Here is a 23,959-nt window from a genome sequence, read left to right as displayed (position 1 = left end):
AGCCCAGCTGTGTGGGAGTTTCCGGGTGACGCTGCGGAATTGCAAGGATGCTGGTGCAGGTAGACAGCTGAAGGCAGCCCCACGTGCTGTCCTAGTTCTCTAGTAAGGTGACGCGGCAGATGGAGCAGCGTTAGGAGCGAGCGCTGTCTCTCTGATACGTACGCACCCTTTCCCTGGGGAGCCTGGCATCAAACCAAAGGCAGGATGCTCCAAGATCCTCGAGAATGGAACCTGGGAGCGCCTGCTGCATGTGGTTAAAACTCGGGTCCAGCTCCAGCAAACCCCAGGCTTCCTTGATTCCCCCCCTCCCCCCAGCCGTATGTCCCTCAGGAGCCTCAGGGTCCAAGCTGATTTGCCAGCCCCCTTGTGAGTCCAAATGGCTAGAACCCTAAATTCTCAATAACCTTCCTTTTTAAAATAAACCCTACGGATTGTCCCTGCTCCCCACCAGCAAGTCTAAGTTTATCCCTTCTCTTTCTGCAGAGACTGAGGGCTAAATTGAGAGGTGAATCTACATCGATGCAACTTGCACCTTGTCTTCTCTACTCCTTGGCACGTGCACTATGCCCGCTGAGACCGCTGTTACGAGACAGCCGCCCCTCTCTCCGTTCTCCCCTTGTCCTTCCGCCACTGTCCCGTTTGTCTGTTCAGCTGCTGCTTTGCAGCGCAATCGTGGATGCGAGCTCTCTGGGGCAGGGAGGCTTAGAACGTGTGTGAACCAGGAGGTCCTTATGGGGTGGCTGCTCACGCAGTCGCAGAATGCTGGATGTTCCGGTCCTGCTGGGAATGGGGTGGGCCTGCCCCCGCCGGTGTGACCTGGGATGCACGGTGGGTGCGAGGTCATGCCGCACGTTTTTAAGAGCACACCCCTTTACCCGCCTTCCTATCCTTGCTCCTTCTGCCTCCAGCCAACGGCTCCCCGCACTGCAGGCCTGGCCGCTCACTACAAAGCCTGTTGCTCATTAGCTGCTGTGGGTATTGCCCCAAAACACCCTACTGGGCTTACTCCCAAATTCTGCATCTCCTGCCCCCGTTGGCCAGGGCTCCTGCAAAGCGCCACCCCCTAGGTATTTCCATTGGTCAGTGTTCCTTCTCCACCCAGCTGTTTGGACGAGCCCATTGGCCCAGACACCGCCTCCAGTGTTCTCTGTGGCCAGCTTCTGTGCTGATACCCATCTGTAATGATGCTGCCCTTGGTGAGACACTTCTGAGTATCAGTTCAGGACAAATTGCTTGGAGCAGGGCAGTTACAGCCCAAGGCTGGGGTTTCTCCACTTCTAAGGCACCAAACCAGCCAGCCAGAGAGGACGTTGGTCTCACCCCACTGGCTAACCACAAGTCACACAAGCAATTTCCTTAGACACTCCAGTTTCCCAGTATCATCACCAGTGCCACTTGTTATGGGATAAATGGTTATGAAAACCAATACCCCAGTAAAAGAAAAAAAGTTCTCCTGATCCCAAAGGACCAAGCCCCAGACCCAGGTCAATACACAAGTCAGATCTTACCCACAAATCACGCTGTTGCCAATTCTTTAGAATCTAAAGGTTTATTCATTAAAAGAAAGAAATATAGATGAGAGCTAGAATTGGTTAAATAGAATTACATACAGTAATGGCAAAGTTCTTGATTCAGGCTTGTAGTAGTGATATAATAAACTGCAGGTTCAAATCAAGGCTCTGGAGTACATCCATAGCTGGGATGGGTCATTCAGTCCTTTGTTCAGAGTTTCAGTTTCTAGCAAGGTTTGTCCAGAAGTAAGAAGCAGGATTGAAGACAAAATGGAGGAGTTTTCAGGGCCTTTTATATTCCCTGCCCATGGAAGGACACCCCTTTGTTCATCTTGCTGCTGTGATTTTCCACAGTAAGGCGTCTGGAGTGACATGGGTAAGTCACAAGTCCATGCATGACTTAGTTTGCAGGCCGACGCCATTGTTTACATGTTAGTTTGAACTCTCCCAGGAAAGCTCAGATATGGTTTGTCATCTCCCAAAGTTCATTGTCATTTAAGTGTTTCTTTATTGGGCAGTTACTGCGAATAGTCCTTTCTCAAGAAGCTGACCAAATGCTTCACTGAGGCTTCTTGGAATCAAATACATTTGAGATACAAGTACACAGCCCATATCCATAACTTCAAATACAAATATGATACACACATACAGCTAGCATAATTATAACCATCAAATCATAATCGCTTCATAGACACCTCACACGACAACCTTTGTACAATATTTGCTGCAAATATATAACAGTGGTTGCAACAATGACCTATACTGTCACAGTTTGTCAATAACGTCACACCCCCAATGCAACATTGATGCAGGAAGGGATGACACAAACATCACTGACTGCATCCCAAGAGCTCCCCATCCTTGGTTCTGCCTTATTACAGCTAGTATTGGTGTATAACATAAATGGTTTATTCAAGTCGTGTTCAATAACATGATTGAATCTTTTTACAAACTTAAGGTAAAACTTAGAACAATAGTGGATTGGATCTGCTCTTGGAACATGGTTCCTGTATGCGTCATTTGCCAAGAGCTAAAGGACATAGCTACTTTATCCATCCAAGCTCTGACAAATGTTTGGAACCCAATTAATATCAAGACAATGTAGATATTAATGTTGTCTATAGTACAGGAATCTTGGCATTTAGCCATGAAAGCAATATGGTCGTGTGCCTCACTTTTCCTTTTTATACAGCACTTTAGGCTTGGAATGTCTTTTTTTTTTCCTGTGAAAAGTTCCAAGATGGTTTACAGGCACTAACTGTGAACCATCCGTATTACAAGGCCTTTTAACATAAAGTGTGTCCTTATGTATCACTCTTAGCATGGTTAAGGGATTTTCCAAAAGATTAGGCACATGGTACGTTTTTACAGTTTTTGGTAATAGCAACACATTAGTTACCAAAATTACCATTAGCAATAACAACAAATCCATTGCAAGTGTCCATCTACAATCATTTTTTGTTATGCCACACCTTTGGCTCAATGCCATTGGGGTTTGGGCCTTTTAGGGTTACCCCGTGGCTTCCCTTTGCAAAATTAAGTTCTCTTTTTTTCTCCTTGTCCTGTAGGATCAAACCCTGATTTCTCTTGCTTAACAGAATTCACTGGCTGATTGGGTGGGCTCTCTTTGCTAACAGCTATTAGAAAGTCATCTTCTCCCTAAAAAAAGAACAGGAGTACTTGTGGCACTTTAGAGACTATCAAATTTATTTGAGCATATATATATTTGTTAGTCTCTAAGGTGCCACAAGTACTCCTGTTCTTTTTGTGGATACAGACTAACACTGCTGCTACTCTGAAACCTTTCTTCTCCCTATCAGCCAGGTAATTTGCATCAACACAGAAGCCTGTTCACCAGTTTTCAGATCCTTAACTGCTACCAATTCCAAGGCTGGACTCTGTCTTAAAGAGATACCACACGAACCCAAAGAGTCTGAGGCCACGTCTACACTACCTGCTGGATTGGCGGGTAGTAATCGATCTATCGGGGATCAATTTATCGCGTCTCATCTAGACGCAATAAATCGATCCACAAATCAATGCCCGTACTCCACCTCGGCAGGAGGAGTAAGTGGCGTTGACAGGGGAGCCGCAGCGGTCGACTTGCCGCTGTGAGGACGGCCAGGTAAGTCAATCTAAGATACGCAACTTTAGCTATGCTATTCGTGGAGCTGAAGTCAAAGTATCTTAGTTTGACTCCCCCACCCCGGTGTAGACCAGCCCTGAGGATGAGAGTTTGCTGGCTCTCCCCTGCATCCTAAGCATTTAGCCATAAAACTGTTCTGCTCTGAAACACCAGTAACCAAATCTGTCCTCAGACCCTGAAGCACAGACTGCTCACTCAGAGAATTAGCATGGAGACAGTCCTGTCCCAACACCTCCACAGCAAGCTGGACAAACACAGTCACTTGGTTATAGGGCTGTTCAAATTCCTTGACAATTTTCATTTAATCAGAGACCTTTTCTAAGCGATCCACACTGGATCTTTCAAAAGGAAAGTCAGTGGATCCATTCACAACAGACAATTTCTGGCTGTTAGGAACTGAAACTTTCTTGATTAAGTCAAGGGGGAGGGATAGCTCAGTGGTTTGAGCATTGGCCTGCTAAACCCAGAGTTGTGAGTTCAATCCTTGATGGGGCCACTTAGGGATATGGGGCAAAAATCTGTCAGGGACAGTACTTGGTCCTGCTGTGAAGGCCAGGGACTGGACTTGATGACCTTTCAAGGGCCCATCCAGTTCTATGAGAGAGGTGTATATATAAAAATTACTTCCATACCCTTCAGTTGTAGCAAACTGCTTGCACAGATTACCATGAGAATTCATTTCCCTAGGAGCTTCTTTAAGCAACAATTTACCCCTCTCAGAAAATCTGCCCTTACCCTCTTCACCTGGAGCTTGCTCTAAAGGAACACTTCCCTGAGCAACAACAGACTCTTTCTGGGTGTCTCATGTTCCAGATCACCTTTGGCCCATCAGGCAGATTCCTACACAATCCCCTTTCAGGCAGACTGCTAGATTTCATACTCAAAAGGTTAGAAACATTCTCCTTCCCTTTGCCACACAAGTTCAGGGATCTTTTTTCCTTCTTGCAACAAGTTTCCACACAGTTAGTCGGTAACAATTAAATTATCTTTCTGCTCTCCTTGTGCCCTGGCTAGGGTATCACCCTGATCAGACAGAGTTGCTACACTCTTTTCCCGCCACACACTAGCAACAGGCAAACTACAAGCATCAGAATTGTCTGGTCTCTGGGATTTTGCTAAGATACTAACTGGTTGCAACCTAGGTACAGTGCCATTCTCCCTAGCAGACACAAACTTAGGACCATTCCCTTCTGGGCTTTAGTTGAATTCAGAACCAACTCTGAGACAGCTGTACTACCCTTAACCCTCACAGGCTGAAAGGCACCTTCTGTCTGCTCCATAGACAAAGAACTGGAGACTCCATCTCCTTTACCAGACACACATCTTGGGATTTTATTGCCCTTGTCCCACCACACAGGGCTGTTCAGACAACTGCTTGGAGGCTGGGGTAGCTCCCTCCATAGGCAAGTCAATACCCCTGACAGACACAGGCACATTCCCTTCACTGTCACAATTCTCCACACAGGTAACAGGTAAGGGATAGGGACACTCATCTTCCACTATCCCAAACTGCTGACTAGACACAGCCATCAGCTCACAAGGCTGCCTAAGCTCATTTAAACTTTCCCTGCCTTCCTCAGCTAGGGCTTTAACTTGACCATCCACTTTAATTTGCTTCTGAGAAACATTTTCCTGACCAATGAGTTCTTTCTGTGCTTTAGCTAATTCCAGATTCACTTCTGAGACATTAGACAGACACTTAGGCCTTGGCTACACTTGCAAATTTGCAGTGCTGCAGCAGGGTGTGAAAACACACCCTCTCCAGTGCTGCAAATTGCGGCGCTGCAAAGTGCCAGTGTGGTCAAAGCCCCAGCGCTGGGAGTGCGGCTCCCAGCACTGTACGTTATTCCCCACAGGGAGGTGGAGTACGGACAGCGCTTTGACTACACTTAGCGCTTCAAAGCGCTGCTGCGGCAGCTCTTTGAAGTGCAAGTGTAGCCAAAGCCTCAGAAACTTCATTCACAGACAAACAGCTATTCCTCCCCAGGTTATAGCATAATGGGTTAAACACAGAAAACTGCTCATAGTAATACAACATACCAACATAGTTACAAACTGGACTTTCAAGAGGATACGATTTTAGCTGTTCTTCCCTTGCTTTTTTGACTTGGAGCCTAAGTCTGGTAACCCTCTGCTCAGCAGCCAGCCACTCAATATGATCCCTATGAGCCCTTTCGTCTCTTTTAGCAGCAGCTTTTTCTAATTCAGCATTCCTTTCCTTAGCTTCTTTCTCCAGCTGGGCCAAGGCTTGCTTCTCTCTCATTTGAATTTCTGCCAGTTTTTGTTCATGTTCAAACTGCAGGCTGTCTCTCAAGGCTTGCAGTTTCATTGCTTCTGCTGTTGGTTTTTGGCTTATGGTAACTGAGCTGTAACCAACAAAACTCTCCAATCCCAAAATTTGGATAGCGCAGGGTTCTGAGCCAAAGCTCAATTGACCTGGTGATGTGGATCCTATCACAACTACACCATTGTAATGATGCTGCCCTTGGTGGGACACTTCTGAGAATGCCAGTTCAGGACAAATTGCTTGGAGCAGGGCAGTTACAGCCCAAGGCTGGGGTTTTTCCACCTCTAAGGCAAACCAAACCAGCCAGCCAGAGAGGACTTTGGTTTTACCCCAGTGGCTAACCACAAGTCACACAAGCAGTTCCCTCAGACACTCCAGTTTCCCAGTATCACCACCAGTGCCACTCGTCCTGGGGATGAATGGTTATGAAAACCAACACCCCAGTAAAAGAAAAATGGTTCTCCTGATCCCAGAGGACCAAGCCCCAGACCCAGGTCAATATACAAATCAGATCTTACCCAGAAATCACGCTGTTGCCAATCCTTTAGAATCTAAAATCTAAAGGTTAAGAAATATAGATGAGAGCTAGAATTGGTTAAATGGAATCAATTACGTACAGTAATAGCAAAGTTCTTGGTTCAGCTTGTAGCAGTGATGGAATAAACTGCAGGTTCAAATCAAGGCTCTGGAGTACATCCACAGCTGGGATGGGTCATTCAGTCATTTGTTCAGAGCTTCAGTTTCTAGCAAAGTTCCTCCAGAAGTAAGAAGCAGGATTGAAGACAAAATGGAGGAGTTTTCAGGGCCTTTTATATTCTCTGCCCAAGGAAGGACCCCTTTTGTTCTTACTGTGGAAAATCACAGCAGCAAGATGGAGGCTGGAGTCACATGGGCAAGTCACATGTCCATGCATGACTCAGTTTGCAGGCTGATGTTGTTGTTTACATGTTAGTTTGAACGCTCCCAGGAAAACTCAGATGTGGATTGGCGTCTCCCAAAGTTCATTGTCAGTTAAGTGTTTCTTTATTGGGCAGTTACTGAGAATAGTCCTGTCTCAAGAAGCTGACCAAATGCTTCATTGAGGCTACTTGGAATCAAATACATCTGAGATACAAGTACATAGCCCATATCCATAACTTCAAATACAAAAATGATACACACATACAGCTAGCGTAATTATAACCAGCAAATCATAACCGCTTCATAGACACCTCACATGACAACCTTTGTACAATATTTGCTGCAAATATATAACAGTGGTTGCAACAACGATCTATACCGTCACAGTTTGTCAGTAACGTCACATCATCAATCAAGGCTATTGCCTGCTGTGATTGGCTGACATGGGGGGGCGTGGCTGAATGGCTGGAAATAACCTTGCACGCTCTTCAAAAGGGCTTCCCAGGCTGATGCCGGACAAAGCCGTGTCCAGTTTGGTGTCAGTCCTGGATGGGGGCAAACCCTAGAAAAGCAGGGCTGTATGGCCTGCCTGGGCCCTGAGCTCTGACTAAATAGGCACCTAAATACCTTTAAGGATCTGGGGCTTGGTCTTTTGCCTCTTGATAACCTGTAACTCCTCTTACCACATCCTCTCTAAACTGGATATAAGCGTCTTTTGGGCAGAGTGCATGAGGATCCTCCTCACAGGCGCCAACTGTGTGGGTGTTCCAGGGCTGGGGCAGCACAGAGGAAAAAATGAGTGCTCAGCACCCATGCTACCAAAAAGCTGATTGGCTGCTGCTGCCAAACAGCTGTTTGGTGTCTTGCGGAGGGGCTTGGGGTAGGATGGAGAGTGGTGGGTGGGAGGGGTCAAAGTGAGGGCGGGGCCTCGAGGAAAGGTGCAGAGTGGGGCGGGGCCTCGGGCAGATGGGTAAATTAGAAATCGGTGCCTATGGTCCTCACTCAGCAGAAAGTAGGAAGTGACAAAATATTGTATTTATATGAAGCTCTTTAAACACACACGCCCTCGGCTGAGGTAGCTGAAGATCTGACCCACAGAGTTTTAAACCACTTTGATTTTACAATATCTTGGTGGCCGTTGTTGTGTTTGGGGCCCTGGGGAGGACCCCATTGCTGCCTCTTAAAAGAACAAAACCCAAGAACGTGCAGTTCAGAGTTATTCCGCCCTGTCATGTTGTGGGTTGTTTGAGACTGCGCCCGGCTAGGTGTCTGTTTAGCAAGGCCATGCGTCGGAGCGATGGTCCGTTGTAAAAGGCTTTGCAGATGCTAGACACATTTGGACTCTGTGCTGATGGCATCTGGGGCCCTGTATTCAGGTGAGAGCTGCTGCTGAGTTGGACTTTCCTGGGCAGAACGTGAAGGGAGAAATGCCCTTGTCATGTGGAAAGACACAGGTGGGCAAATCGAGAAGGGAGCGGGGACAGAATCATCGAAGTGTTGGGCTTGGGGGGACATTGAGAGGGCATGTAGCAGTGCATCCAGCCCAGCAGAAAGAAGCCAAAAAGGGGAGGAATGTGCAGTTTGTTCTCCTTTGTTCCAGGGGCCTGGATGTCCTTTGCTTTAATAGCGCCTCCTCGAAATCCCGTCTGGGGCTGCCCGGCTTTGTGGCTGGAGGAGAGGTGGCAGGGGGGAAGCCAGTAATGCAGAGCAGGGCCCCAGCGAGCGAAGGGGCGGTGGGCAGAGGTTTGTGTTCGAAAACAGAAGCCCAGCCCCGGTAATGGCAGGGGGAGCGGAAGGCAGGAAGTGTGGGCTCAGGTTTCCACATTAATTCACTGCCGCTTTCCTGTTTGTTAAGAGTCACGATTGAGCTATCTTTAGAGAGCATCTGTTCCACGAGGGCTCTGATACCGTCCTCATCGCCAGAGCATCTGAGTATGTTAAACCAAGAGACTAACGTTAGTTACATGTGGCTCGGTCTCTCGCTCTTATCTTGGCCCCCAGGGGGAGAACCGCGTGTGCTGGGGAGTGTTTTGTTTTGCTAGGGCCTTGTTTTGATGTTTAAACGTCCACATTGCTCTGTGTGGCTGGAAGAGACGGCAGGGCGGGGGAGAGTGCCTGGCATGCGGAGCGGGAGGTGGGCATGCGATGGTCCTTCGTTCGTTTCACAGGCTCAGACCAGCCCCTGAGACGGTTCCATCTCCTCCACAGATGAGCTTTGCCCTTGTCGTGGAAAGTTCCATGGGGCTAGAGGAGCGAAGGTGTCGACCGTGATCTTCATCGCAGAGCTTTAGGCTGTTTTAGATACCCAGGCAGTGGAGTACCTTGGCGTGACTCGGTTCTCTATGGGCAGCCAGGGTAGGGAGCGGCAGACAGGCGTGCCCAAGGGGCTGTGCTGCTAGCGTTCTGTATGAGCTGGACTTTCCAAAGTGCTGCAGGTTTCACGGCCAGCGATATCTGTAAGTCACCCCAGTTACCCCTCTGCCTTAGCCAAAGCGGAATTGGTTGGTGCTAAACTGTGTGACAGCTGCCCGGTCTGTTAGCCAGCCAAACAAACCCTTAGGACTCTGCCCGTCTGGACTTGGCCTTGCAGGTTAACCCTTGGTGTACATCAGTGGCCAAATTCTCCAGGAAAGTCTCTGTGCAACAGGCAGCTCCTGTCGCTGGCTGCCCGCAGAAATCAAGGGCACTGTTTCCAGAGACCGATTCCACACCAGCCCACTGGCTCAGCTGAGGTGCCCACCTCACTCGATGGATCAGCACGGAGGTGAAGTGAGAATAAAACAAAAATGAGTTTGTTAATAAAGAACAGAGAGCTCTGACTGATGCGAAGCTGAGAGAAACACACAATGGTTACAAATGAAACAAAAGTGTAATACGCTTTCTAGTGACTAAAACGAAACAGGTTGCAGTCCTTGTCGAAGGCAGTTTTCTCACTGAGAGCCACGTCTGAGCATCACCAGCACACGTGGCCGAGGAGCCACCATTCATAGAGGTCCTGAGCGCTGACCCCTTCGCTCCCTCAGTGCTGGATAACCAACAAGTCGTCTTATTGTCTTTGACTTTGTTCTGAATCCTGTCTCCCATGCTGATTTCACATCCTCAGGGTTGTTTGTTCGTCCTGTTTACCTCTGCAAATGAACTGTCCATTGTTTCTGACATCACCATGCTCAATTTACATTAGACGCAGGGAGATAATGATCCTCCGTCTTGTCTGGAAGAAAACCTGATCATCCCTTTGGTTAATAGACTTTAAAGCACCAGTAAGTACCCATAATTCCTTCTAATGTTAATGTACAGAGTTCACAGTGATATTAATCACCAGTGTGTCAGCAGCTTTCATTTGATATCTCAAACGGCATCCTTACAGCTAAGTGTCATGACAGCAGTGTGTTAGGTGTAGTGAGTTTGTCGGGGGTGATGGGAGTAGCTGTTACATGGTAGTGAAACCTTTGCCATTGGTCATTAAGGGGCTCTTGGGGTCACAATATTGCATTGCTGGAGACTCAATCTGGGAGGTGACAAAGGCATGAATAACTGAGGCCCATCTCCATGATGGGATGGAGTTTCCCAGCAACCAGAGATGGTAGCAGCATCCATGCTTTTTATGTGAGAGCTCAGCGTCAGCAGGGAATCCAAGAGTACTCCTAGACTATGGACTGAATTGACCAGTTGTCAGGGGTGAGTAACTTAAATGACTTACTGTTACGCAGGGTGGCTGGGGTCCTGGGCAAGGTGGGGGGGTGGCTCTGGGCCCCCAGAATGGGTGGGGCTGGGGCCAAAATCCCTCAGCCAGCCCCTCAGTGCTGCCTGGCCTGTGCCACCTGGGGCTTTGGTGGCGATTTAAAGGGCCCTGGCTCCTGGCAGCAGCTGGTGCTCCCGGGCCCCACCGCTGCTACACCGAGGTTCTGGCGGCCATTTAAAGGGCCCAGGGCTCCAACTGCAGGTGTGGTGGCAGCAGCAGCAAATGGGAGCCGCGGGCCCTTTAAATCACCACCCCTACAGCAGCAGCAGCCGGCGCTGCGGGCCCTTGAAATTGCTGGGCCACGGGGCAGCTGCCCCTTCTCCCTGCCCCACCTCCATCACGTCGATGTTGAATGGGACCAGAGAGGGAACTGATCCCTGTGCGACTCCCCAGGGGAGGGGTCCATCGATGGAGGTGCAGATTCCCATCTCTCCTCAGGAAGGACTCTAACCATTCTAGTGCCTTACCCTGGGCCCTGCCACCACAGCAGTATCCCATGGGCAACGGTGTCGAACGCTGCAGAGGAGCCCAGGGGGATGGGAATGGACGGCTGCCCTCTGTCCACTGACAGATCATCGTCAGAACCACTAACGTGGTTCCAATCCCATGTCCTGGCCTGAATCCAGTTTGTGCCAGGTCTAGGCTAGTGGTGTCACGTAGATGGGCTTGTAGGCGGCCTGTGGCTGCCCCTGTGAGTCTGCTCAGGAGCAGAGCCTCAACAGCAGGTGGCTGTTGGCTAGAGCCGATGTGCCCAGGGTGGGTTTCTTCAGGGTTGGTCGGGCTATTGTATGTTTGGAGGAGGAAGGGATGATTCCTGCCCTGAACCAGGCGTGGGCTGCTCCAGCCAGGACTGGCCTCCGAGGCTCCTGACTCCCACCAGCTGGGAGGGGCAGGGCTGGAGTCACAGCTCTTGGGTCGAGCGTCCTCAAGCCATTCTGGACACTGTAGTGGAGTGAGTGGGCCAAGCTCTGGGACTGCAGGGGGCTGCGGGCAGGTGGATCCAGGCTGTCGGACAGGCCTTCCGGAACGTGCGTGAGCGTTTCGGCGCAGTCGGATGATCGCTCTGCGCAGCGCTTGGTGCTCTGCTCTGGGGCAGGCTGGAGACGCAGGATTGGCGAAGGGTTCACCACCCCGACTTGCTCCTCAGGGTGGGACACGTCCGCTTCGGTGGAGCCTGCTAGGCAGGTTCTCTTGGCCTGTAATCCAGCCTCAGCGTAGGCTTGGCGGGATCCGTTCGGTTTCGTCCTGTGTTTAGCAGCCTTTGTGTTCTGCCATCGGCGCTCGAGTTTCCAGCCCCTTTCTCCATCCGGCGCCGGGAGTCGGGAACCGTGGCGATGGGGAGGGAGGGGCTGCTGGGGCCATCACTTCACCAAGTCCTCAACTTCTCGTCCTGTGAGGGGAATCCTGCTGTCCTGTGGCTTTGGGACTTGTGGGGTCTGTGTGGTTGAATCAGAGACGTGGGGGTCTCGTTGCCTGGGAGCTGGGAGAGCTCTGGCTCACTGCCGTAGGGCTTGTCCACGCTACAGAATCGGGTAGACGTAAGTTAGGTCGACCTACTGCTGCCGCAACAATTAAATCGGCTGTTGGTGTCCACACTGCCCTCCTTCTGCCAGTGGTGCACGTCCTCACCAGGAGCGCTTGCACCGATGGAAGTGGGGCATTGTGGGGCGCTGACAGCTGGAGTGTGGGCAGAGTGACAGCCGCCTGTGGGTCACAGCTGGAGTCCCCCGCACCTGGGGCCACAGCCAGAGCTGGGGCTGAAATGTGAAATAATAGCAGCCATGAAACTGACAAGAATGTCAATTTCACTGCTGGTGGTGTGTCTGCTGTGAAACGGAGCCCCTGGTGGGCTTACAGCTTGGGCTGTCAGCGCTGGCGACAGGGGGCTCCAGCTGTCAGCCCGGCGCAGGGCTGACGACAGCAGGCCATGTAAGTAACGTAGTGTCTGTCTACATGGACATTGTGTCACCCTAACTACGTCGGTGTAAGCACTACGCCGCACATCGGCGCGAGTACCATCGTAGTGCAGACGCTGACAGCATTAGGTCAACATAAGGTGCCTGTTGTGTAGACCAGGCCTCAGTGAGGGGCTGGTCTGCCCAGGGCAGTGGCTGGATTGCGATCTCCTTGATATTGAGAGCAGGGCCTGGGCATGACAGGCTGGGTGGGCTGGACCAGGGGCCACCTGTGAGCGTCTGAGGGAGGGGAGTGAGAGGAGCAGATCTTTTGCATCTGCCACCTCGTTGACCTGAATGTTGAAACCCAGACCAGCCATCCTAGGAGATATTTCCTAGCCATCTCTGAGAAGGCTCCTTCATGAGCTTGTTAGCTTTGGGTCTGTAAATGAGCATAAAATCTGTCAGCTTTGGCTCTGGTTTCTGCTGACGGAGGAATGAATTGGAATGACTTTGTCTTACCCCAGCCACCTCTTTTTGGAATTGGGCTTGGTGATGCAGGTCGTGGGCTTCGTCACTGAGGAGGCCGTCTGTGATTTGTTGGTCAGTATCCGTCTTAGTTCCGGTTGCCATGTGCTCCCTGCGTCAGGCTCGTGCCTGCGTGGTGCTCCTGCGTAGTATACGGCCGTTAATGTCTGGTACTTGGCTTCTGAGGCCTGTTCTGCACCGTCTGATTTGGACTGTGATAGATGAAGTAACGGCTTGTGCCATGGGGATGCTCTGAGCAGAGGAACGGTTGGTTTGCCAAATGCCGTGCGTTAGCCCCCGTTGGCGCTGGGAATGGGCGGAGCTGGAGCAGTCTGTCCCTGGAGCCGCAGTGGGTGTGCTGGAAGGACAGCAGCAAGAATGGTGACAATCCCACCAGGTAGGGTGGAGTCCCAGGAAGAAAAGTCATCCTGCTCAGAAGATGGCAGAGAAAGCTGGGGGATGGGGCAGGGTGGAGGATCCGGGTTCCTTCCCCGTAAGAGGCTTCCTTCCTGTGCATCAGAGCACTCCCTCTTTGTGTGTCTCTCCCTGCTGGAGCAGAGGCCTGATTTTTTTGTTTGCGTCATTCGGAATCGGCGCTGGTGTCCTGCGGTGCCTGGATCCCCATCCGGTGTAAATCCATGCAGCTCCATTGAACCCAGAACAGCTGCCCTGACTGCCCCCAGCAGGAGATTCGGTCCTAGGCCCGCATGTCCTTTTGCAGTAAATGGCTCGGCGTGATGTTTTAATAACCAAACAAACGCTTATTTTTACAACTGGCGATTACACAGCTGGGCTTAATTGCGAGTATGGGCTTTGTGGGAAGACTGTTTCATTTGGCAAAAGCCGGCTTTGGCAAAAGCAGCCTGCCGAGCAAAGCACTGATGGATTAGCACTAATACCGTTGACAGAGCTGTGTGGGTTCTCTGCGTTTCAAAGGCTTTGTTGCTCTCTTTGTAGCAGGAGAACAATAATGGCCAATGTCCTTTGAGGAACGCAGGTTTCCAGGGAAAAAGGCTGCGATTTAAGAGGCTCTTTTGCAAGTTTCACAGTTTCCATGTATGATGGTCTGACTTGAGCCTTCCTGCCTGTTTTGGTTTTTGAGCGAGAGTGGTGAAGATTCATGGATTTTAAGGTTAGAAGGGACCGATCTGACTATCTCGTCTGACCTGCATGGCACAGCCTAGAGAACCTCCCCCGCGGATTTGGGCAGTGGAGGAGACTGTTCTTTGCTACTACTTGTCTGTTTCCTTAACATCACATCCTCCGTTGTAAGCTTCTGGGGGCAGGGGCGGTCTCTGCTACTTTCCCGTATAGCACAGAGAAGCCCTGATCTTTGACTGGGGTTCCCTAGGGGCTGCTATAAAAGAACTCAGTGAACATTATGGAGCCCGGTAACTTGTGGTTTAGCTAGAAAATACCTTCTGGAGAGACGGCCAATCTCTATGTAAAGACTCCAGGGGAACCACTTCCCCATGGGTAGCTAAGGAGTGGGTCCATCACATCAGGCAACACAATTGTGTGGGCCAGTTGATGGCTTGGTTTTGTCAATACTTACAACTTTGTGTGTGGCACTAAGCAGCCCGGCTCAGCTCCCCCAGTTCCGGTGCTGGTATAAAACAGGGCATCAGCACTTTGAGCACTGTGTTCTCCGGACCTGATCTGTGGGGTGGCAAGCAATGCAGTGGGATTGTACTACTGCCTTGCAAGCGCTGGTACGGATGCAGCCTTGTACTGCCGGCAATTTGTGGATACAGGGCAATCTCCTCTGAGCTGGGTGCGAAGTGCTCTGAACTGAGGAGATGGGTCTTGGGCAAACCAGTGACTGTCTCCGCCCATAGCCAAGCCACAGCAGTTCTGCTGGGCTGTATCTGCAGAGGCTGCATGTCGAGGAGCTGGGAAGGAATTGGGGGCTGGGGAGAGTCCCTCTTTCTCGGCCTATGGTGAGCCCCACTCCGCCCCGCTGCTGGGCACCTCCAGGAAGAGGTAGAGGCAGGAAGCTGTGGGAAAAGTGAAGCAAGTTCAGAGAAGGAGAAAAAATGATCCGGGTGCTGGCGGGACCTGCAAGGAAGGATTAAGAGCTGAGTCTGCACAGCCCAGTTAAGCAGCGATTAAGAGAGTGGGACGTAGCGTTGTGCCTAGCTCATGTACCTGGGAAGGAGAGAGATTGCTTAGAATGGTCTTGGGGACTGGGGTTCTAATTCCGAGTGACGGGAGCAATGGAAAACCGGGGTTGCATATCAAGAATCTATTTCTGGTCGGGGGGGGACAGGGAGGGTCCATGGTACCTAAATCTTGGCACCAATTTATGGTGATTCAGAGATGCTGAGCACCCCCAATTCCTGCTGAAGCTGAAGTGAGTTGCAAGTGCTCAGCACCAGGAAGAAAAATCGAGTCTTTTCTTTTTAAATATCTAATTTTAGGGACCCAGCTTGGCGCAAGTGCTTCTCTAGGACTTGCACGATGCATCAATTCTGCTGGGACTTGCAGGGTCATGGTGTAATTCTCCTAGTAAATCAGTGCTGAGTCATGCCCCTACATCCTGCTTCAAGACCCCATTATGATCCCCATCTGAGACTTGGGTTAAGGGAGCCTAATGCTGAATGAGCCCTCGGGCCAGGCCATCGCCTTGAGATGTGCCTCAGTGTTTCCTCTGCTTCGCGGGCTGGGGATTGTGGAAGCCCTGAGGGGAGCTAAATCATGCTTGGGTCTTCTCCCCTTGCAGGCACAAAGCCTAAAGTGGGTGGTGTCCGCTTCGCCGCCAGCCAGCCCGAGGAAGGAGCACACTCCCACGTGCACTTCGACGAGAAGCTCCATGACTCCGTGGTCATGGTCACCCAGGAGAAGGATGGCAACTTCTTGGTCAAGGTAAGAGCTGTAGAGATCAAAGGAGGTGGAGGAAGTTGAGGAGGAGGAGGATGTTTGGTGGGTTAAGGTGGGGCTGAATAGCTTTGTCTCCTCTGTGGAACTGGAACTGATGTCGGACTATGCCCTGTGTGTCAACTGCTGTAAACATTCAACTCCAAAGTCTTTGCTGTGGCTGGAGTTTGGGGGTCTACTTTTGATTCACCTCCGGAGAATGAGCTTCCTGCCCAATTCACCTTCCAGTGGCACGTAGAAACCAGCTGACCCTGCTGGAAGTTGACATAGTGTGAGATATCTAAAACCAGCGTTGGGATGGCCTTGAAGACAAAGCAGTGAAACTAGCAGCTCCTGTTTATAGCTCAGGGAATTACTGGATTGGTTCCCTCTGTCCTTGACTCTTGGAGAGTGTCCAAATAAGGAACCCGTCAAGGTTTGTGCTACAGCGTAAGGGAGTTAAAGCCATTGTTACGTCAACGCTTAGCCACAGCAGCAATGATCGGCAGCTTTTATACGCTTCCTCTCCCAGCGTTTGCTAATGTCTGGAGCTTGGTGCATGTTGGGAGCCCCTTCCTCCCCCTAATGGGATGGGATGGGAGCCCCTTCCTCCCCCTAATAAAACAACCCAAAGGGGTTTCTTCCTAGATTTTAGGGATGAGGTCAACAAATGGCCTCAATGTGTGCTTCCAGAATGGTGGTAATGTGGCCACTTAAAAATACTTTTATGTAGCAACTTCCATCCAAAGATCTCTGATCCCTTTAGAAGCAATAATGAAGTTTGCCAAAATCCACATAAGGGAGATGGGAGTCTACCCGACTTGTGAGCTTGACTGTGGGAAAGTGATAGATTATGAAATGTCACCATAGAATTGTAGGACCGGAAGGGACTCAGTGCAGGACTACAGAATAACTAGACCATCCCTGACAGGTGTTTGTCCAACCTGTTCTTAAAAACCTCCAGTCACAGACTCCACTGCCTCCCCAGGCAATTTATTCCAATGCTTATCTACCCTGACAGTTAGGAAGTTTTTCCTGATGTCCAACCTAAACTGCCCATGATGCAATTTAAGCCCATTGCTTCTTGTCCTGTCCTCAGAGGTTAACAAGAATAATTTTTCTCTCTCCTCCTTGTAACAACCTTCTATGTGTTTGAAAATGGTTATCAATAACCCGTAGCAGTAAATGGTGGTGGGGGGAGGAGGGGCAAAAGGAGACCGTCTGAATTAGTCCAAACAAAAAGGCCTCCTGCTACGATTCAAGGTGAGCCAAAATTGGTGTGTCGGAAATTAGGCCTAATTCGTAGACAAAATAACGAGGGGTTGGGCTGTTCTACCCTCTACTCCCTTTTGGGTGGGGGGGTTTCTGTCGCTGTCTCTTGGTGTGGTCTCTCGAAGGCTCGCCACCTCTCCTGCCAGACCCTCCTCTGTTTGCTCTGTCAGGTCTGTTCCTGGAGCCTCACCTCCCATTAAGCCCGTCAGCCCTTCGCTTGTTGGGCTTGCTGCCATCTCCTTTAGTCTCCTGGCTGTTTTCTTGGAGCTGTTGCCTAGCCCAGGTCTCTCTGCCTCCCCTTTCCAGCAGGCCTGGTTTCCTTTGCTGGTTGCGGCTGTGGGTGCCTGCCTCCATGGCTGGCTGCTTGCACGCAGGAGAGGCTCACCTCCCCCACTATCTGTGCTCAGGATGATCCTGAGATGTCCTGACCAGAGCGAGGGACCCAGCTAACACCACCACGTCCACCAGCTCCAGCTAAATCCAAACCACCACCTGGGATGTGAGGTTTGTCTCTCCGCCCCAACAGGGTTTGTCTACACTACAAAAAATACCCTGCAGCAGCAAATCTCAGAGCCGGGATCTAAAGACTCGGGCTTGGGGGCCGCGTGCTACGGGGTTAAAAACAGCTGTGTAGACATTCTCGCTCAGACTGGAACGAGGGGGATGGGTCTCAGAGCTCGAGCTCCCACTCGAGCGGGCACATCCGTAGAGCCCTGCAAAAGCTAACGATGTCCACGGACTCTGTTTGCGGGTTGGATGCGGATACAAATTTTGTATTCGCGCAGGGCTCTACACTTCTACCCTGCTGCTTTTAGCCCCATCCCACAAGCCTGAATCTGTAGACCCAGGCGCTGATACTCGCTGCTGCAGGTCTGTCTTGCAGTGTAGACGGACCCGATGCGTTCTTTCCCTTTCTCTCCCTTATTGCTTCTCTTTCCTATCCCTCTCCTACTGCCCTCTGTGTAATAAGAGCCCGGCTTAGCCGGCCAAGCCTGCATATTTTGCATCACTGCTGTGTGACGGTGACCGACAAAAGCAATGCCTTAAACAGCCCGATGCTGGTACAAGTTTGGCAGGTTTCGGAGTGGCTGATAAGACCGTGCACTGGGGCTGTGTCTCTCCGGCAGTGAGGCTGCGACTGAGAACCCACGCCAGAGACAGAAGCAGCTGCATTTTCTGTCTGTGCTGTTCTTTTCTCTCTCCTCTTGTGCGTCTTCGTCTTGTTTTGTCTTCAAGGAAACAGGCTCCTGCCCATCTCAGCTAACTGCTCCTCTTTGCCCCCAAACGAACGGCTGTTCCCTTTTCAGGGCCTGCGAAGAGACTGTCACGTGGGGGGGGGGGGGGGGTTCCTTCCAAAGAGACTCTAGCAAAGGGGAAGAAGGGATCGTGTTAAAATCAAAACCTGACTTCACGCCTTCCATTTCAAACACTTCCCCTGTTTTTCCTTCTTTTCTGTATCTTTAAGGAAAGGTTAAAAACATTGAAATTGTGTTTGCCATGGTAGTCAGCAGGCTGAGGGCCCTAGATACCAAACCCTGGACCTCAGTTAAAAGTGGGGGGACAGGGACAGGGTCGGCTCTCCTTTGGGGGCAATATGTGGAGTAGCAGAAACACCATTGGGGCATCCAGTAATCACTCAGAGACCCCAAATAGTAGTTCTAGCTCAAGATTTTATGCCCCAAGTAGCTAATATAATAGATAAGAGTATCGGCTCCTACCGAGCGCTGCTGCTGCTGCTGGTCATGCTGTTTTTGGTTGAGAGCCGATAATAGGGAACATTTTCAAAAGTGCCTTAAGAGCCCAAGTCCCTCTGGGAGTCCGGGGGATTTAGGCACTATTGAAATTCTCGGCCCTGCCGGAGACGTGGTGATGGCCCTGGCTTAGAGGAGCTCACAACACCAGCACGGCGCAGAGACACTAGTTCTGCGTGTGTGAGCATTTAGCATACGGTGCGCATGGTCTAAGCTTTCTGGGGTGGCACCGTCTCTCTTGCCAGCACTTGTGGGAGAAGCAGGCTCCCAGGAGGAATCCGAGTGCCAGCTGTTCGGGGTGGCATTGGAGAAGGTACAGCACTCTAGAGGGCCCCGTCCTGGCATGATGTGACGCCACAATCTCATCCACTGCTGTTTTTCAGGTCCGTTCGGTGGCAGTTGCCTTAGTTATCTAAGTTCCTCTGGGTACGTCCACACTGCATTGCCAATCTAGGTCTGTGGGACTCGGCCTTGTGGACTTGGTGTTTCCAAGCCCGCTCTTGAGCGTCCACACCGCGTTGCATACCAGGATTTACAGTTGCTGGACCTGAGTCTACACCGAACGTGTCTACCACGCTGAATAGAGCTTCTGACGTGGGCCTGAGGTCTGAGTTGTGTCCACACTGCAAAATGACAGGGCTGGGACCCAAGTCTGAGGCTCTGACCCACCCCACTAGCAAGGTTCTAGGACCTAGATCCTGAGTCAGGCTGACTTGTGTGTGGACGGAAGGAAGCCTTGGGCTCACACCTAAATCAGAGCCTGGGTTTCGTGTGAAGTGTAGGTATAACCTCTGGGTCCATTATTGCCATAGCATCTGAGAATAAAGCAGATCAGTACTATCCCCAATGTATAGTGGGAAACTAGGACACAGAGGTTAAGTGGCTTGTCCTAGGTCGTCACACAGGGCAGCGGAGGCAGAGATGGGAGTTGGAACCCAGATCTTCCGAGGCCCCATCCGGTGCCTGAACCACAAGACCGCCCTGGTTTTATGGTTCCACAGCTGTTTCCGAGACGTAGGGAGGATAATTCTAGTGTCTTGCTCAACTCTCTCCTTCTCTTCAGGCCGCTTGATTGACAGGAGAAGTTGCCCAAATAGTGTCAACATTCCCATAATGACACACTGTGAATGAACAGGAGTAGGTGAAAAATAGACTGTCTGCTTTATTTCTAGTGCACACGGAGTCGGGTGGCAAGATGCAGTTTATACTCGCGCTATTTTTGCCTTTTCTCCTCTCTTTAAAGGAACAGGCAGCTTTCCTCGTCACTTGGTTCTAAAAAGTCTTTTGTTCAGTATCGTGAGAAAACAACGCCCTATTATTATCATTCTTTGCAGGAGAAAACTCTTGCTTCTTGCAAAATCTGGTCACTTTCGGTTCCCAATTTTAATTTGTCTGGTGCTGCAGCCTCTGAGCAGTGGTCTCCACTCTTGGGGAGGAGCTGTCAGTGTATGCTGGGTTTTTCTCTGGTGTGAGCGAATCTGCTTGGTTTAATTGCTGTTCAGGGATCTATAATAGGCTGGCTTGTTCCATTGCTTCATCTGCCCTTGCCAGTAGCCCATCTACGGCCTCTCTGGGGACTGCTTTCAGCATGGCTGGCTCAGGGTTTAGGTTGCATGTGATGGTTCTGGGGCTGGGCAGGAATAAGCAGGCGCATACGTGGTGTCTGGCAGTTTTCTGGCTTAGGTTGTGCAGAGGAAGGAGGTTGTTCGTCTGTTTGGCAGAGGTGACACCAACAGCTGAATATTCTTTCTCACATCCTGGTTTGACAGATGGAATCCGCAGCCTTCGTCAGGCGCGTTTCACAAAGATCTGTCTGCTCGCGGGGAAAACAAGGGAATGTGCAGAATAGGGAGGAAGTGCTGGGCCTGGTCGCTACAGCGTGGAATGGAGAGGGGTTTTGGGGTGGGGGTGGGATCTAGACCTGGGTCTGCCCCAGAGTCACTTCACCGTCTGTGCCTAAAGGTAATAATTGGAGATATACCAATCTCCTAGAACTGGAAGGGACCTCGAAAGGTCATTGAGTCCAGCCCCCTGCCTTCACTAGCAGGACCAATTTTTGCCCCAGATCCCTAAGTGGCCTCCTCAAGGATTGAACTCACAACCCTGGGTTTAGCAGGCCAATGCTCAAACCACTGAGCTATCCCTCCCCTGCTGTAAAATGGCAGAGAAGGGCCACAAAAGTGATCTGAGAGATGGAAAGAAATGCCTTAAAGCAGGAGACTGAAGGAGCATAATCTGTTTAGCTTCTCGAAAAGAAACTCGAGAGGTGACTTGTTCACAGTGTATCCGTGCCGTCACGGGGGAAAAGGGCACTCAAGCTAGTGGAGAAAGACCAAACAAGAACCAATGGCTAGAAGTCAAAGCCAGACAAATTCAAATCTGAAATAAGGCAGCCATCTTTCACAGGGAGGGTGATTAACCAGGTCAGCAAGCTACCAAGGGAAGTGCTGGATTCTCCGGCTCTTGGGGTCTTAGACTCGCTGCTTTTCGGTATTGGGCTCGCTGCAGGGGAAGTGGGTGAAACTCTCTGGCCGGTGATGTAGAGGAGGCCAGACTGGATGGTCAGTGGTCTCCTGGGGCCGTGGAATCTATGAATCTGGGACATCAACTTTTTTGTAAAGTGCAGCAAGTCTTTCCGATTGAAAACACTAGGGGTGTGTGTGTGTGTGTGTGTGTGTGTGCGCGCGCTATACATTTCCCCGTTTTGTCCTATCTTTTTGGTCTATCTTATTTGATTGCTGGACTTCCCTCCCCTACAGCAGAACTCATTGAATTATACCATCAAAGAGTCTTGTCAATAACTTTGCCCCTCTAACAAAACGATCTGGTTTTGCTTGGTGTTGTTTGTACGGTCTCTGAGGACACTGTCCCAAACAACCGATGAACTGGCTGTAAGTGAAATTCACCCCTAGGCAAAGACCTAGCGCAGAGGCGTAAGCAGCGCATCAGCCTATCTGCTAGCCCTTTGCCCAAAGGATGAATTTCACATTGGCACTAAGCTGAATGTCGTTTTGGGTGTGGTCTATGTTGACATCATAAATTCTTGTTTTGATTTTAGCCTTAAATGTATCTATCTTCTTCAGCGCCGGATTGACCTGTATGGCCCATAAGACACCAGATCCTCTAGGAGTTTCTGGTTCTTTTTAGGGGTCTCTGGTGTGGGTGAGAACGTGACCCTGCCATTGGGATGACGTTAGGCATTTGGTGAGTTAGCAACAAGTGCGGGGTTGGAGAGCAGAGTGGGCAGGTCCCTTGAAGGAGATGTTGAACGTTGTGATCCTCTGTCTCTGCATGTTCCTGCTAAAAGGCTTCTGAGCGCTCGTTTGCGTTTCCTCTAACAACTGATTGATAAACACATTCATTTCTCAAAGTCGTGCGTTCCGCCTCCTGACAGTGCTCCGAGCTGCACAGGTTTTAATCAGCGTCCAGATCTAATCGAATGCCCTTTTAATATCTACAGAGCAGAGAAATGTCTTCCCGCTGGCATGTGTTTACACGCAGATTTGCTCAGTGTCTGGGTAGAAGGGGTGGGAGTGATTGAATGCAGGGTGTCTGCTGCCTTTTGCCCGCAGAGCCTCGGCACTGCCGGCTCTTATTAACGCATGGCTTTGCAAAGTGGGTTCAGGGTAGTGGAGCACTATGTAGAATTTACGTCTGTATCCCAGCTTTCCAAGGAGCGCTAGCCTGGTGCCGTAAATCCAGAACAACTCCCTGTTGAAGCAGAATTTGGCCCCGACAGTGCGGGCTTGAGAGCGGCCAGCGTTTCTCTCTATGTGTTGATTGATTTATGGCAGGGCCTGCTTGGTACTCGGTGTTTTCCAAACACTCAGAGATGCTCGCAGCCTAAGGACAGACAGACGTGAGGAGAAAGGGAACAACAATGCTCAATGTACACGCAAGTCCCCGTGATTCTCTGTAGGCAGCGTGGCAGTCATGGGTCTTCAAGAGAGATTTAAATGTGGGTAGGAGAGGGATTAGCTCAGGGCAGTTGTACTGTGCAGAGGGGTGAGGGGAGACGAGCAGGCGATTGTGTGAGACGCTGAGGATGATGTCAGGGGAGGGACACACAGCCTGACAAGGGAGGCTAAGAAGGGCGGAGCAGAGTTATGCACCGTTTTGTCTCTGCTCCACCTGGAGTTAAATGAGCCAGGTGAATTGCTGGCGTGAGGCGGAGGCTTTGCCTGAGAGAACACAGGCTATTCAGTATGCTTCCTCGCCTCTGGGAGAGAAGAGATGCCTCCAGCATACCCCGCCTTGGATGACTGCCCACATGCCGCCGTTCTGTGCTGGGTCTCGGGTCTCCTTTGTGGACACACAGGCTGTTAGCCAGTTTTCTGTCGTAGGGTTCTTCGCTGCTGGGTCTGGGCACCTTCCATTGAAAAGAACAGGAGACTCTTTCATTTCACAGACCTGGTTTCATTCCGCACTGGAGCTAAACCCAAACCTTTCCAGCTCGTTGGTGAGAACGGGATTGCTAAGGTCTGTTTTTGGACTGCAACCTGAGCCTTTCAGTCAGGAAGGGAGGTGTGTGTACATGCTGGTGCCATGCCAGTCTGGGGTGTGGCAGAACCAGGTTCAAATCCCTGCTCTGCCTGATTCACATCAGAGTTTTTCCATCCCTGATTGCTCTGGATCCGGCAGAGAGGGGACTTGAACCTGGGTCTCTCGCCTCCCAGGCCAGTGCTCTAATCACTAGGCTAGTGCATGCTAGTTTCTCTCATCCACCCTCCAGTGATGACTTTGTTGAGACCGATACGACTCCGCGAAGCAGTTTGGCTTCCACAAACAGCATATTAAGGTGACATTTCATTTAGCTGAAGATGTTCCCCCCAGCTCTGTGTATGGGCTCTCTGGCCCTGCTCCGTGGGCTCTCTGGCCCTTCTCCTTGCTGGGCTGTTGAAGCCATTGTGCGCCATTCCTCTATTGGCTGATCTGTCTCGAGCCACAGGCGGGAGCATTTCTGCAGTGTGAAGGGGAGCATCAGAGGCCCTTCCCCCTTCCTGGTGGCATTGGGTCGCTGCAGGCATGTACCCGGGTGTGTGTGTGTTATATCACGTTGCTCAAGGCAAAT

General features: G+C 50.7%; 1 protein-coding gene across 3 annotated transcripts in view; it reads left to right on the top strand.

Annotated features, from left to right (window-relative positions):
- The window catches only part of C5H20orf27 (chromosome 5 C20orf27 homolog), a 163,764-nt gene that overhangs the window by 53,530 nt on the left and 86,275 nt on the right, over positions 1-23,959 (top strand). For all 3 annotated transcript variants that reach the window (XM_045018911.1, XM_045018910.1, XM_045018909.1), the window contains one exon: positions 15,732-15,874. In XM_045018911.1, the coding sequence (XP_044874846.1) occupies positions 15,732-15,874 (143 nt within the window). The remainder of the gene's footprint in view (positions 1-15,731; positions 15,875-23,959) is intronic.

This window comes from Mauremys mutica, chromosome 5, assembly GCF_020497125.1.
Source record: "Mauremys mutica isolate MM-2020 ecotype Southern chromosome 5, ASM2049712v1, whole genome shotgun sequence".
Classification (NCBI taxonomy): Eukaryota; Metazoa; Chordata; order Testudines; family Geoemydidae; genus Mauremys; species Mauremys mutica.
Note: the sequence above shows the minus strand (reverse complement) of the source record. Positions and strands in the feature narration are given on the sequence as shown.